The 16746-nt window shown below is 39.3% G+C and overlaps 1 protein-coding gene across 2 annotated transcripts in view; it reads right to left on the reverse strand.

The window, feature by feature from the left end:
• Window positions 1-16746, reverse strand: part of crybg3 (crystallin beta-gamma domain containing 3) — a 74160-nt gene that overhangs the window by 38147 nt on the left and 19267 nt on the right. For both annotated transcript variants that reach the window (XM_031896579.1, XM_031896578.1), the window contains 3 exons: window positions 14883-15265; window positions 1299-7389; window positions 83-130 (listed from right to left, as the gene is read on the reverse strand). In XM_031896579.1, coding sequence (XP_031752439.1) covers window positions 83-130; window positions 1299-7389; window positions 14883-15265 — 6522 coding nt within the window. The remainder of the gene's footprint in view (window positions 1-82; window positions 131-1298; window positions 7390-14882; window positions 15266-16746) is intronic.

Raw genomic sequence — 16746 nt, forward strand, 5'->3', positions numbered from 1 at the left:
TATGTAAACACCCATAACTTAAAATCTCTTAATTTTTGTCTTTTTGTTTTAAAAACTAAAAAAATCTCAATTGATAACTTACTTTTCCAGGCCTCGGGTTGTGCTTTACGGTGTCTCCATGTACAGCACTCTGAGGGGGAAATAAAATACAGCACATTAATCTTGCACAAATGTTAATAATATAGTAATAATACAGTATCCTAATTATAGCTTATAAACACATACATAGTACAAGGAATCTGATGTCTACAGCACAGTAACTGCCTTCTGCCAATGTATCTATGGAGTAACTTCAAGTAGACCCCAGGTTGTTCATGTCTGAGCAGCTCTGCTTTCGGCATACAACTGAGCATATTCACAAATCTAAATGGACATACATTTTATTCTGACCACAACCCTTTCATCCAGGAAAATAGAACTATCCTGTCCGGGACCATCCGAGTATCATGGCAATACAATTCACTTACATGATAACTGTGTGAACTAGAGGCTAGTGTGGCCAGTTCTGAAAGAACAAACACTTATTTATGCCAGACCATGCCCCTCTTTGCTAGGCCACACCCATTTCTGGCAATTCAGTAGGGAATTTGAAGGTAATAATTCAGTAAAGAATCTAAAGGAACACCTCCAAAGAAGCTATAGAATGAGGAAATAATCACATGCTTTTAGTATTTTCACTAGATAAACACAAAGAGAAAATGGCAGACTGAGCTCAACATGAATGAAGAGAACACTGTATGACGTGGGGTCATAAAGTTTTGGAGTGTTTGTGTCTTGTGGGGTCAAGGCTGTGACCTCAAAGGTGGCCAGATTAACGTTCAGGTTTCACAAGGTTGAAACCCGAACAGACAGTTGAGATGCAAACAGCCCTAAGAAAACCCAAACTGTTCAGATCAAAACTAAACAGGTGGCAACCCTACCTGGAGCGGAATCCTCCTCTGTGGCCCCTGGTATTGTTACAGAATTTACATGCATTGACAGAGAACTGCTCTTCAATGATTAATTATACACAGACATATGCTGGGGTGGTAGTTCAGGAACCATTTAAGGCATGAATGTTGAAAAATATGTATCACAGGATCAAAAAGATACTGGAGGGTTCAGTTCCAAAGAAATGGTGATGCTTTCCCTCTGGCAATAAGCACTCATGTGCATACACACAAGTTATGACACATTTCAATTTGTGGAGTGCACAACAGTAGGGAAGCCAAAAAATGCATATTATAAAGCAAAACAGCAGTACATCAATTTTTATAATAAAATCCAAAAAACATCTATGAAAAATGTAGATCTCTTACCATCAGAGGAGCTTGCGTATTTTGTTGAGAAGAACCTAACTTCTGAAAATCACCTTCTCCAGTTTCTGATGGGCTTGAATAGTTTTGCAGCATTGTGTGTTGTGATTTGTGTTCCATATCAGGTATTTGGATGGGCAGAACCGATTCTGAAGCTGTTTGTGATGTAGAAGAAAGAGGATTTGAGACAACTTCTGTCTTAAAATCAGGGTTTAGAAAACTGGAATCCACTCCCTCCTGTAAGGAAGAATTGTGCTCAAGTGCTGGAGGTACACTAGATTTTAGATTTGGTAGGCTGGGTAAATCATCTTGTTCCAAAGTGTCTACGTTTTCTTGACAACTAATGGTTTTAGTTTCTGGAGGACTTGAATAGTTTTGACTGTTGAGATTAGAATGAAAGTGTACACTTGTTGATTCCAGGTGTGAATTTGTTTCCACTTTGTTTTTTTGCATAAGTTCATTTGATTCTTCTACTGGTTTATATACAGAAGGTTGAATTGGAGCAGACTCCGTACTAAAATTTGATTTTATGACATTGGAATTCTCTATTTTTTGAAAAGCGGGACACTCCTCTGGGGCTGTAGGTGACAAGGCTTCACCACTAGGTTTTGAATTTAAAACAAATGGTTTCTTGGTCAGTTGCATGAGAATGGACTGCCGCCCTGCACCTGTCAGAGACTTAATTTCTGGCATTGTTTTTGTTATGAATAAACTGGAGCGTGTTGGAATTTGTGGCGGCAGAAGTATTGGTTGGTCAACAACTTGTGCTTTAGACGTGTCTTCCAGTTTCTCAGCTGCATCCATATTTGAATGCTCATGTAAAATTTGTGAACTCTTATCAGCCAACGAATGGCATTCTTCATGGAACACTTCTTCTTTATCCAATGCGTTGGTTTGTTTTAGGCGAGCTGACACGGACTGAAGAAGTGTTAAGATTGAATTGCAGTCGGACTGATCTGCTTCAGTGTGCTTTGGTGATGCACTTGTGGATAAAATATCCTCCGAAGAACTCTCATCTTCATATATTGGAGACAAAGAAAAAGGATAAAACCGTCTCCGCCTAGCTTGTACAACCACATATGAATCAGAAGACTCTTCACTGTCACACACATAACATTCATTATTATCTTGGTCTTCATCATTTTCACTAATTTCAATTATGTTAGCCTGATGTATAGAAAACTGGAAGGGATTGAAGAAGTCAGTAGTTCCCATGTTGACTGCTTCCTCTTCTACCTCACCCGAAAGACCTAAATAATTAACCACCGTAGTCTGTGGATCTTCAGTATTTTTAAGTATACCTGTATTATTCAAGCCTTCGTAAGAGTGAGAATCTTCATCTGTGCCCAGAGACCATGCTAAATGTGGACTATCGGTGGGTTTTTCCATTTCTGTGATTATGTCACGGCCATGTACAGTGCCTTCAAAAGTATTTTTACTCTCATTTAAAATATACTGGTTCTGCTCACCATCGGTGTTGGTCAATTCAGAAGTTATATTATATTCCTTCCCCACTCCACATAATGATATAACTGGATCTGAATTTTGTGTGCTCTGAGTAGTTATATTATCAGTCCCAGTCACGCCCACCTGAGCAGTGTTAGAGGTTTCAGACTGAATTTTCCCATCGATGTTCTTGTTCAAACTGGTTTGTAACATACTAGAAATTACATTTTGTTTAGCAGAGAAGATAGTATCACTTACGATTTTATTAGCCATGGAAACAAAAGGATCATTACTTGTTGGGTATATTCTTTCATCATTTTGGTATAATTCATCTGCAAAGGCATTTTCTTGGCTGACTACTGCAGGGCCACTGTTGGTGGCATGTTGGGAATTATTATCACAAGAAGAGTGATTTACTTCTATAATGTCAGATGCAACAAATCTGTCTCCTTTTTCACAATTCTGAAGTTCATTTGTGTCTTCCTTGGTTTGGTAAACTTTTGGGGGTTCATCGGGTTTTTGTGTCAATAGTTCATTAGCTGACTGATTCATTTCATTATTTTGTGATATGGATGAAAGTTCATTTGTTGCTTGGTCAACTTTTAGAGCTTCAACAGATGATTGTGTCAGTAGCTCATTAGTTAAGTGGTTAATTTTGTCAACATTAGTTCTATCATTTTGTGATATGGATGAAAGTTCATTTGTGGCTTGCTCAACTTTTAGAGCTTCATCAGATGATTGTGTCAGTAGCTCATTAGTTAAGTGGTTAATTTTGTCAACATTAGTTCTATCATCTTGTGATGTGGATGAAATTCTATTTGTGTCTTTCTTGGCTTGGTCAACTTTAGTGGCTTCATCAGACGTTTGTGTCAATAGCTCATTAGTTGAGTGGTTAATTTCATCAACATTAGTTCTGTCATTTTGTGATGTGGATGAAAGCAATGTATCATCTGACAGTCTAAGCTCTTTGGGAATTCTTTCACTATGAAGGTCAGATTCATTTATATTTGATTCATCGTTTTCATGTTCCAGCTCAGAATTGTTAGAAATGAATATTTTACCTATTTCAGCTTCATTGCTATGATCTGTTAGCATACCAAGTGAACTACTCTGCGTGATTGGTATTTCTATTTCTAGATCTGTAGGTGCTTCATTTGAAATGACTGCAACACTAACATTAGAATTGTCCAAAACAGCATTTCCCTCTACATTTGCTGAATTTAACATTATGGCCCCTATGTCTGAGTTTTCATTACTCAGGGATATAAAAGAACCGGTCGGAATATGATCTACCTGATCATTACCACAAGAACCCAGTTCTGCAATAGTACTCGGCATGTGGTTATCTTCAGTTTTTTCTGTATGGATTTGGTTTTGACTTTCAAGCTTACGTTCGCTCAACAAATCATTCATCTGATTATCTGTAACTTTAGAGCTTGTGTCATTGATAGCATTGGGGCATTCATTATTTTTTTTGCCATGTTCTGAACTCTTCAAATTACTAATATCATTTGCTTCTGAAACTGGAGAAAGTAGTGAACATCCATTCTCAGTTGTTGATATAGTGTTTAATGTAGAATTATTGGGGGTCATTTCCTCCACAGCTTTATTTAGAACAGTGCAAATAAGTTCATTAGCTTTTTGCTGTAATAAGGTATCATACAATGCTGAATGTTCTGTTGCCAGTTGCATGGTATCCTTCTCAGGAATTGTAGAATCTGTTGGTGACGATGGAGAAGTTCCATTCATTTCATTGGAGGAATTTACTTTAGCTTGTAATGAAAAATCACTATATATGTTTGTTTCCTTTGGCTCTAAACCTTGTAGATTTACATCTTTTGTTTCCAATTCAGAAACACAAGTGGACAATAATATCTTATCTATGTCATTATCATGTGTCCCTGTAAGAGATGACATATTCATAAAATTGTCATTACTCGATCTCATGAGAGCAGTAAAATTGTTATTTTTTATATTTTCTATGGTCACATCAGGTGAGTTATTTGTTAGTGCTGGCAATATATTTTGTACAGCTTCAGTGTCTGGTTCTACTTTAGAGGAGTTATCAGACTTAGGTTTAAAATGTCTGAAGGAACTTTTCTCTATTGTGGTGACTTTTTCATTATCTTGTTCCTGCTGAAATTCTTGGAGATCATTCTTTGCCTCCATGGGTGGAAGAGACGGGACTGATAATTGTATGTATTCTGGCTCGAATGTTGGAGTTGGAAGTTTTGTGATCGTTATGATTTCGGACTGGAAATTATAAGGAGCAATTTTCACCTCTTTAACATCTATAGATTTCACTGAAACTTTTGCAATGTAAACATCTTTTGAATTAGGTTGTGATATCTGATTAGAGGAAAGCTTTCCAATTCTTTCTTTAAGTGTAGGAGCAGTTTTTGCAGTGGTGGTATCATTTTCCAACCTAGGTGAGATATTGTTTACAGTTACTACATTTGTACCCTGTATTGTATTTGTTTCACTTAGGCCACTAACTTCTTCTGTTGTAGACATGTTGTCCACTTGACTTGTATTTTTAACATCTATAGTTCCTACATTACAGAAATCATACACTGTTTTATCTGGCTCAACAATTGTATTGTTTCCTTGGTCATTGACATCAAGTGTAGCAAGTTTATTATCATTGTAAATAATATTTTCATCTGGTGTACACGCTGGTGATATAAGCCCCGAATCAACACTGTCGGAAGAAGGCAAAGAGCTCTTACATTGCTCATCAACATATGCACTAGCAAATGACGAAGAGGTGGAAGGTATTGCAAAAGTAGGAAAATGGCCCTCATCTATCGAATCAACATCTAAAGCTTCTCTGATATTTTCTTCATTTAGAGATGAATTAGATAAAGAACCAATGTTGTTGGTCTGATAATCAGTTATCAAATGACTTTTACATTTCTCATCATGTAGAAGAGTTGTTTCAGAACCGTCATCACTAAAGGATGCACTGAAGTTAAAACTGGTGTCTGTATCAGGGGGCACGTTATTATGATGTTTGTTGTGATCATCTGAAATATTGTTATTAGCAGCAATAGGAACTTCTGCAGCATCAGGTATATCACTGATATCTGGTTTTCCAAAAAGGTTGACATTGTGTAAAGATTCCTTAACACAAACACTATTTTTGCTGGATTGAGGGACCACATTTTTATAGCTTTCATCAGTTAAGGGGCTATCTAGTACTTGAGATTGTACAGATTGTGAAATGATAAATTCATTGTGCTGCAAATGCTCAAAGCCACCATCAGAATTTACGGAATTATTGTCATTATCGCTCCCTAAGTGACCAGTGATCTGAGAAGTGGGAAGGGTTTCATGAGCTATCTTTGCTTCTGCATGTAAAGAAGATTCTTCTGTTTCATTATTTTTGGTGGAATCATCAATATCAGCATAAATATTAACCAAAGTATTGTTATTTATTTTAGAATTAGATGAAGGATGAACTTGTTCTACTAGTCCTAAGGACTCCATTTTTGGCATGGAATCAGATTGCGTATTCTGTGCTGAAGTCTCTTCCTTTTTAAATGTCTCTTCTGCACATGGTTGCTGATCCATGATCAATGATAATTTCTCTGTTTTTTCTTGCAAACCCAATGAGATATCCAAGACATCAGCTGCAGTTATTTGCTGAACCTCACCAAGTATAGATGTTTTACTAGCATCAGTTTGCTGAGCCTTTAAACCCACGGGACTTGTTTGTAATCCTGCTGCAATCTCAGAATCTTTTTCTGTGTCTACCTTTGGTTCTAAGGGGGCATTCCAGTTCTCTTCTTTATCTGACTGCAAATCTGTTTGATATATTGATGTGATGGATGTAAATTCGTGCAGAGGTTTTGTAATATCTGATTTATTTACAGTCTCTAGGTTACTTATTATATTTGAGTTATTGTCGGTAAGTGACAGTGAGATACCGCTAGTCTTTGAGAAGTTGACTTCATCTGGTTGCAGAACATTTGTGATGTTTGATATTTCACCTGCATCATGTTGCAAAACTGTTATTGTCTTTGACTTTTTATCTGCATCTGCAGCTATTTCTACCTGAGGCTGTGTTTCATTCTGAAGAGCTTCAACATTATTTGCTTCAAAGCTGTTTTTATTATTATTATTAATGATGGCCATATCTGGTTGCAAATCCTTAATAACGCCTGAATTTTGTATATTATCTGGGATCATTAAACTGTCGTCTCCGTCTGGCTCTAGGCCCTGTGAGATGGTTCTTTCACTTGCCCCATGCTCTATAAGTGTTACAGTTTCTGAGTTACAAAGTGTATCTTTTGGCACATCATCTGAATGTTTTTTATATGAATAGTGATGGGTTTCTAGTTGAAAAGATTCTTCGGACTTTGTGTTTCTCTCTAGATTAGGTGGCAGTTTGTTACTGTTTTCAGAAGTTTCCTCATTAGGCCCTCCATGGAGTTTTACATCAGGATGTGATGTAGGATATGGGGTAATGTCACTATCAGTACTGTAATCGAGCAAGGTGGTTGTTGTCTCTGTGTCAGGGACCTCTTCCTTCTCAAGGATTGGAGAGTTGACATCCGCCCTTCTTCTGAGAAGTTTTCTTATTTTTTTGGACCCTCGGTAGGTGCCATAAGTTATAGATGGTGGTTCCAGATTAGAAGTATTTGGTCTGTAAAAATATGTATTTGAAAAGGATGTCAACATTGACATGCATAAAGAGAAGACAGAACAATTTCAATAAATTTTTGGATGCCAAAATACTTAAACTGTATTTTTCTTTAAATAACATTAACTTCTAACGCTTGAGATGTTAATATTTCATAACTACAACAACAGAAGAGAATCCTGGTGCAGAGGAGGTGTGATTGTATTTTCCACCAACGTTACCAGCCAGGATAACATCAATGCTAAGTCTTTTCTGGCAACAAATAAAAAGTTACACGGTTATTGATATATGGAATCTTCCAAGCTTGACAGCAAAAATAAGCAATGACTTCATATTTTCCTCTTTGGCACTAGTAATGCCCATTCAGCAAACTCTCCTTCCATTCACACTGAATGTTCAACTTTCTTTGTAGTATAATATAGAAATCAATATATTGCGGCAATTTACGTTGGTTGTTTTTTTATCTTAAGTTCCCCATACACGTTAAGATTCGCTCGCTTGGCAAGATCGCAAAGCGAGCAGATCTTCACCCGATATCCCCACCGTTATGGGGGAGCGTGTAGGCTAATTCGATCGTTTGGCCCTGGGGCCAAACAATCTAATTATATTGGCGGCGATGGGGCAGTTGGTTCGGGGACCGCATGAACGAGCCGAAGCGGTCCCCAATCCGACTGAATTTTTTAACCTGGCCGATTGATATCTGGCCAATTTCAGGCCCCTCGTTTCTGCTCCTACACGGGCCGATAAGCTGCAGCTACAATCGGCCCGTGTATGGGTACCTTTATATTTTATTTTGTGGTCACAGCCTCATTGCACCCCCGCCTAATGGTTTACAATTTAGTGGTTGAGCACAACTTTCCCTTTTTCTTGTGTTATTGTTTATACAGGAGCAGTGGCCAGCTCCATGTTGTAGCCCCCACTATTCCCAGCTACAGTCAGGTGATCCCAATGGGGCCAATAAAAGGGCAACCATATGGGAGTTTTAACCTTATACGCAAGCATGTTGCAGGTAAAACTTAGTCCCTTTGCTCAGTACTAATCTTAAATTACTTATATAGGTCAGTCAGTGTAGAACTGGCCAGAAGGGATGACTTTGACGAAGTTGGCCAGCTTGAAGTATATTGCAATGTACGGACAAACAATCCCTCTTTTTGGGGTGGGGAGGGAAGGCATTTCTTAGTAGCTGAATGCACAGAAATGTCCTAACGTCCTATTTCTACATATTGATAATGGGTGAGTCCAGAGGATTTTTTGCGGTTGTTTATATGTATTTTGTGGTCACAGCCTCATTGCACCCCTGCCTAATGGTTTACAATTTAGTGGTTGAGCACAACTTTCCCTTTTTCTTGTGTTATGGGTACCTTTAGCCTATGAATGAAAATTTGTGTCATAATCAGCCCAACAAATAAAGAAAAAGTTGAACCCAAGTTTGAAAATCTCTGGGTTATATGAAATTTACTTGTTGCTCCCTAAGCATTAAAAAGGTAAATCTAACTCGCTTGACTATTGGTGAGTACCAAGTCACATGCCCAATACCAGATCTGTGCTGTCCTACACTGGCTCTGCTGTCTGGTCCAGTTTTGATATAGTAAAATCAGGACTAATGTAGGTCACTAATCAGAATACACATCCTATGCACTAACCATTCATATAAAAAAGTACAAAGCGATTACATTTACTAATTTCCCATTCAGATGGGACCTCAGCTTCCCTACATTGCCCGGGACCCCTCTTCCATAACTCCATCCGTGGAAAGGCCACAATGTCCAACGCCTGGTTTTCCAGTGAAATCATATCCATGAATTGTGATCTGAGAAAATGACCAACTTTAATAAAGGATGCATGGCAATAAACTCCAGAACAATACTCACTATGCACCTAAGCTAATATTTATTTGACTTGTATAGCGGGAAGTCTAGGCTCTTATATGCTGCCAAGAACTCTGCTGTACTGCATTCTGCCCAGGAACAAATGAAGCTTCGCTACTCCAAAATGTGCATTTAGAATGACCATGCTAAGAGAAAATTAGAACATATCTATTAAAGGGGACATAAAGGATTACAAGTTTTCCTTTCTAATACTGGGGATAAATTATTAATATATAGGGGAATGTAATAAAAGTCATAAATAGGGAAAACATATGAACCAATAATGTAACCTCCTGCCACTGTGCTCTGCTGCTTGCATTGGATTTTCAATTATACGCAAAGAGTTGTTTCAGGGCACCTTTCTTTGCCAGCTTTAGGGCAATAGGAACAACTTTTTATTTCCCTCATATGAATTGAAAGGGATTCTGTCATGATTTTTATGGTATAGTTTATATTACATTATTCACATTGCAAAGAACTGATTATACCATTTAAAATTTTATTCTTTTTTGCTTTCCTCTGGATCAACTAGTAGTTAGGCAGGTTATATATAGGCATTATTCAACCCAACTTACTATATTACTATGTTACTATGTAACAAATGTATTTGCTGTAATATTGGTGTGTAGGCGCCATCTCTGTGCATTGTTACATAGTTACATAGTTACATAGGGTTGAAAAAAGACCAGAGTCCATCAACTTCAACCCATCCAAGTAAACCCAGCACACCTAACCCACACCTACCAATCTATACACTCACATACATAAACTATATATACAACCACTAGTACTAACTGTAGATATTAGTATCACAATAGCCTTGGATATTCTGCTTGTTCAAGAACTCATCCAGGCCCCTCTTATAGGCATTAACAGAATCTGCCATTACCACATCACTAGGAAGGGCATTCCCCAACCTCACTGCCCTCACCGTGAGAAACCCCCTACGCTGCTTCAAATGGAAGCTCCGTTCCTCTAATCTAAAGGGGGGGCCTCTGGTGAGCTGATTGTTTTTATGGGAAAAAAGAACATCCCCCCCATCTGCCTATAATCCCCTGTGCCTGAGTCTGAGCTTTCAGAAGGAGCCAGCGCTACACATTAGAACTGCTTTCAGCTAACCTATTGTTTCTCCTACTCCCATGTAACTGGAGGAGTCCCAAGCTGGACTTGGATTTCTTACTATTGATTGCTATTCTGATACCTACTGGGAGCTGCTATCTTCCTCCCTTCCCATTGTTCTGCTGATCGGCTGCTGGGGGGGGATATCACTCCAACTTGCAGCTCAGCAGTAAAGTGTGACTGAAGTTTATCAGAGCACAGGTTGCATGACTGAGGGCAACTGGGAAACTAAGAATATGTCTAACCCCATGTCAATTTTCAAAATGAAATATAAAAAAATCTGTTTGCTCTTTTGAAAAACTAATTTCAATGCAGGATCTGCTGGAAAAGCTACTACAGAGAATAAGGTAAACATTTTTAAAAATTGTAATTATTTGATAAAAATGTCTATGGGAGTTGGCTTTCTCGTTTTTCAGAGCTTTCTGGATAATGGATCTTATACTTGTACAGACCAATAAGATGTTTGTTTTTAAACAGGTGACCAGTAAGTGCTACCTGCGGTTTCTATAGGATACTATAGCCATTCCTATGATAAATTGAATTCTTCACTAATTTAATACGTGCTATGTGCATATGTGCTATTCCCAGGTAAGGAAAAGCTTTGTATTGTGGAACAGAGTCCCTTTAAATCCAGCAGCTGCACAAACGGCCAGCACGAGACTTCTCCCTGGGAGATTTGCCTTCTGCAATAAGATTTATGGCTTCTTGTAAGAGTAAGCGATATCTTTGTTCTCATACTTGATTTCCTACATTTGTATTGTTCCTTGAATGGTCATTTTTCTAATTCACTGAACATTTGTAGCGTTACCTGGGAATGGTGTTTGGTTCACAGAGTTACTAAAATGAACAGAAAGCGCCCTATTCATCCGGGCTCAGCTGGGGATCAGTGGGTGCAGCAAGCTAGGCCCAAAGCAGACAGAACCGTGTTTAAAGATACACTAACACTAAAATATAAGTTGCTTATCATTGAACATGGACAGGATGGGTAAAAACCTTCATGGACAGTCCATAATAAAGTTTACTGGCTGAACCAGTTAGGGGACGGTGGGTCAGGACAGCTTGAGGGCAATGAGCTAAAAAAAGAACTAAATGGAGTGCTTAAATGACACTAGGGCACATTTACTAGTATTTTGCACTTTGCGCCTACCCAGCGACGTGGAAAAACTGGCTTAGGTCATTGCAATAAATTTTAAAGCACAGAGACCTTTCCATGAATACAGCACTACCTGCGTTTGGCAGATCTGTATTCATGTGGGGTGGGTGGCACCTAGGTTTCCCCCTCCCACCTCCTAACCTGTGCATCATTCAGCGAACGTCATCAGGTAATGCCCATAATAGAGCCCTGTACTAAACCCTTTGGCAGGAGGTAAGGAGAGAGCTGACTTGCTCCCACTGGAGCTATAATCTGCACTGGATTTTTTATCTGCCCCTAGGTGAAGAGTGCACCCAGACTCCGGGTGCAAGTGTTTTTAAATGAGCAGTAGGGTATGCACCTTTGTTCACCTTAGTGTTCTTGCACTTACATCCAAAGCAGTAGTAAATTACCCCCTACTATGTTGATAGCTCTGCATTTAAACAAAGTGTGCCAAAAGATGAGGGGCTAAACAAGCATTTTTTTTGGTAAATGCATGTAAAACCCCCTAACCCCTTATTTAGGTGGAGCAGTTGCAGCAGACCCTAAAATGGAGTAGAGATGATTAAAAGTTGGGGAAATCTGGGAGTGTCTGGGCACAACTGGGTGTGGTCATGAAGATCAGGGCATGGTCTAAAATATCTTGATTTTCTCAGGCTGGAATGGTGAGGCACTGAGAGGTATGGCAGCAAGTCATTTGCTCATACAATGTGTACAGATACAGGGAAATATCAGTGTATCCATTGTTCAACCATAGTTCCAAGAATATTCACCCCACTCTACTGGCCTTTAAAACTGGACATTCAGTTCCAGTGTACTGCCATTCTCCCCAATTTTTACCTTAACTAGCCTTTGGGCTAAGCACCCTTCCACTGCCCCAAGCCCCCCACCCCAGGGAGGTCAGCCCCTGGATGAAACTGTAGCTGTACACTGGGCCATATATCCGGACTTCAGTGTTCATGTTAAACTAAATCTATGCAAAACGAAATAGTTGCCTCTCTCATCCATAACTCAGCCCGTGACAGCACGGAACACTTTCTGGCACCGTATAAGACAAATTCAGTTTAATGGCCACCCTCTCCTTCTAAAGGAAATGAGAACAATTGCAGTGCACACAGCAGGGATCCCTATCTACACACCCACTGGAAGAAAGGCAGCTATCCTAACAAGTTACACAATGAATACTATATCCTTCAGCCCTAAATCACAATGCAAACAATGAAATAATATTACACCCAAATGAATTCAATATCCTAGCATACCAACACATCTAACTATTCTAAAATAAGATGACTCCCATATGAAACAATAGTATAGGGCAGCAGAATTAGAAAGCAATAGCCGGTGCATCTGTATCGGTTCTACCCCTCACGTGGGACCTGAATAATGTTTTTAACCATGTCATAAGGTTAGCATTCTATAGGTGAGTGCTCAGGGCCTAAAACCCTGTCTTATAACCTTCCTAGGTATGAGCATTGGCCAAATATCTACCATGCAAGTTTAAAATCTCATTGGGAGAAGAGTGCATTAGATCAACACGTGAGTTCTTGAACAAGCATAGTATCCAAGGCTAGTGTGATACTAATATCTACAGTTAGTATTAGTGGTTGTATATATAGTTTATGTATGTGAGTGTATAGATTTGTAAGTATAGGTTGTGTGTGCTGGGGATTTTTTGGAAGGGTTGAACTTAATGGTCTTTATTCAACCCTATGTAACTATGTAACACAATGGGGCTGATTTACTAACCCACGAATCCGACCCGAATTGGAAAAGTTCCGACTTGAAAACGAACATTTTGCGACTTTTTCGTATGTTTTGCGATTTTTTCGGATTCTGTACGAATTTTTCGTTACCAATACGATTTTTGCGTAAAAACGCGAGTTTTTCGTATCCATTACGAAAGTTGCGTAAAAAGTTGCGCATTTTTAACGCTACGCAAAATGCGCAACTTTTTACGCAACTTTCGTAATGGATAGGAAAACTCGCGTTTTTACGCAAAAATCGTATTGGATCCGAAAAATTCGTAAAGAATCCGAAAAAATCGCAAAACATACGAAAAAATCGCAAAGTACCGATCATTACGAAAAAAACGCAATCGGACTCCATTCGACCCGTTCGTGGGTAAGTAAATCAGCCCCAATGTGTCTGCATACTCCACTATGCACTGGGTTTGGGCCTATGAGGCCCTTATCATTCCTGCCCCCCATCAGTGGCAAGATCTGCTTCAAGATCAGCACATATATACACAGACTATCAAAGGAAGGAAGACTATCAAATACACCAGGCTACCAATAAGAGAATAATGCAGACACATTTCTCTTATGTTTCATCATTTGTGCCATGATTATTTCCTAACCTATTGTATCTGCCCAATAAATTGGCTACTGGAGAAGGCTAGGAATCAATATAACCTGCTCTTTGCATGCATTTATGCACTCACAAAGAACATATGGAAACCCCAAAAGTATTGTAGCATATGCCATTAATTTGCACCATGAAATATGGATGATGCAAAAGGCCCTGCTTGAAAGTAAAACCTTCTATATTTTATAAACAGTGGTCTTTCCCATTTGGGTTCCATTACAAAACAATGAAGGCACTTTTCACTTGTGCCCCTGCTCATCCTCTATGTGCTGTGAATGGTGTGCTGGGGGGGGGGGGGGGGGAATGCCATGGGATCCCTAGGTTCTGCCCTCATATGCCATTCATACTTATATATATATATATATAGAATTGTGGTCCAAGGTGTGCATGATATTTTCACTTGCCCTTTAAAACAATCATCTCCATCCATACTGACTTCTCTGAATCCAGAGTTAATCTGCACAAGTGCAAATGCTACAATTCCACCAAGACGTCCAGGTAAAAGCTCTTTACATGGGGCAGTTTTTACATATATTAATATGTCCAAAACACACGTGCTAAAATGTACAGTTGGATAATGAGAGAAGCAGATGTTTAGGAAGAAATGTGCAGGTTGAAGCATATTCTATTTTTCACACAAATTGATTTATTGCTGAGCTGAGATTGAGGAGAGGAAGGGGGGGTTGGTGCTGATCTGCTCTGCACAAAGTGGCCACGAGGGAACACGGCTGCTTAGCAATTTTTATCAGGCACAACATGGCCCGTAAACTGGACCATTATTCAACTTGTGCTTCAAGTGTATTGATTTTCATTGTCAATGTGACCTCAGAAACTTTATTTTAGAAAAATAAACAAGTATATTTTCTCTGCCGTGGGCTGTAATGAAACCTATTTCTCCTCTTCCACTATCCTCCAAGAATATCCCATACTGGCCTCCAATTCTAAGCAACAGTTTGGTCACAATTGATTTTAAACCTGTAAGTATCAACTGGGGATTGTACAGAACTTACATTGGAGAAGGTGCAGGACTTTCCTCCTGTTCTTGGGATAAAACTTCCGCTGTCTGCTTATTGTCACTGGCACCAAGGTCTATTTCTCTACTAGCAGGTCCATCTTCTGTGGCCTGAGTGGCCTGAGCAATTGGATCAGGTTCCTGGAATCGTTGTTCCACCCCAACAAACTCTTCTTCCAAGTTCTGCCTAACTGGCTCATCTTGGCTTTCCCTGCAAGGTTCTTGGTTCCCAGGGGTCTGCTTGGGACTCGCCACTGGAGATTTTGAGGTAAAGCTGAAGAGTTGTCCAAAGAACTCACGGATCTTCTCCTTTGGTTGTTTCTCCTGACTGAGAGATTTGGCATCATGGTTCCAATCAGTCCTGCTTTCCTCTTCTTTATTCTGGAAAGACAAAAACAAGCGTTATAAGAATTGAAGTCCTCTAACATGGAAACTATCATAAAACTATCATCTTAGATTTGTGTTTAAAAATAAACAGTTGTCTTGGACTTGACATCCATTGCTGTAGCCTTGTGGGTCCTTAACCTTGGGCACTGTGTAAATCAAATTGCCCACTGGGGCCCAACTAAGATAAGATAACTCTAGCGAGGAGGTCAGTGTGAAGAGTAAGAAGGCTGTTTAGCTGCTTAGGGTGGGCAAGTAAGGGGGCAAGTTAGTAGGGGAATATTGTAAGAAGGTCCCAGACATGGTCTTCACAGTCAGATATCTTAGTCCATGTGCTCTCAAAACCATGTCAAACATGCCCACAAGCCTCCACCCCTCACCTTTTATTTTCTCTTTTCGGCCACGATCGGGGGTGAGGGTGGAGCACAAAAACTTTGGAGTGTGGAGCAGGTCTGTGTTGACGGAGCCCACAAGGGCCTGGACCTACAGGGGTTTTTCCCAGTGTCCCACCTTTCACAGTGTCCAGCCTTAATCACTGGGACATAGAGACCCAAACCACAACATTAAAATATGTAATTTTTATAAATACAGGAGATCTTAAAGGGAAAGTTAAATATTCATTTATGTGTTATGTCTAATTAATCTGGGCATTTTAGCAATCTATCATGATTTATTATTATTATTGTTGTTGTTGTTATTATTATTATTGTTACTATTTTTATTATTATTATTACTACTACTATTATTATTATTATTATTATTTATATAGCGCCATCAATTTACGCAGCAGAACAGACAGAACAGTTAACATGTACATATAAACAATACACAGAAATGGTTTGCAATTACATTTGGATGAGGATCGGAGACACTAGGGGGAGGGCCCTAGGGCTGAGACATAAGGTTTCCTTTTAAAGGGGACGTCAACCAAAACATACATTTTGAATAATGAAAACAAACAAGCAATTTATACTATACATTCATTACCAATCTTCCCTGATTTGCAAAGTTTTTTGTAGTCAGGACATGTGGGTTTCCCCCATTGATTTATACATCAGCAGGAACCCATTTTTTAAAGGCCGTTTCTTGCCTGGAGGGAAATCCTCAGTCTGGATTAGGAATGCAGTTTTGTGACAATATAGTATATGGGCGGTGATTCTCTGGAAGTAGAGCTGATTCATTCAGGTTAAAGGGCACCATCTTCCTGGAGCCGTGCCAAGCCAGTGTGAACTCAGGTCAGACGTATTGTTTTCCATGTGATGGGACTGAACGGATGTATCCCACACTGTGCCATTACTGTGTAGGCATGACATTACTTCCCATTTATAGGCAATGTTGGCACATACAGCGCTGTATCCTCATATCACAACCATACGTATAGAAACTTCATCAAGGAACTTCTGCCCTTGGGAATTCAGTATTCAAAGCTGCCCTTTGGGTGGGGTTCCTTGCACTGCCCCAGGCCCCACACCCAGGGG

The sequence above is a fragment of the Xenopus tropicalis genome, chromosome 2 (assembly GCF_000004195.4).
Source record: "Xenopus tropicalis strain Nigerian chromosome 2, UCB_Xtro_10.0, whole genome shotgun sequence".
Classification (NCBI taxonomy): domain Eukaryota; kingdom Metazoa; phylum Chordata; class Amphibia; order Anura; family Pipidae; genus Xenopus; species Xenopus tropicalis.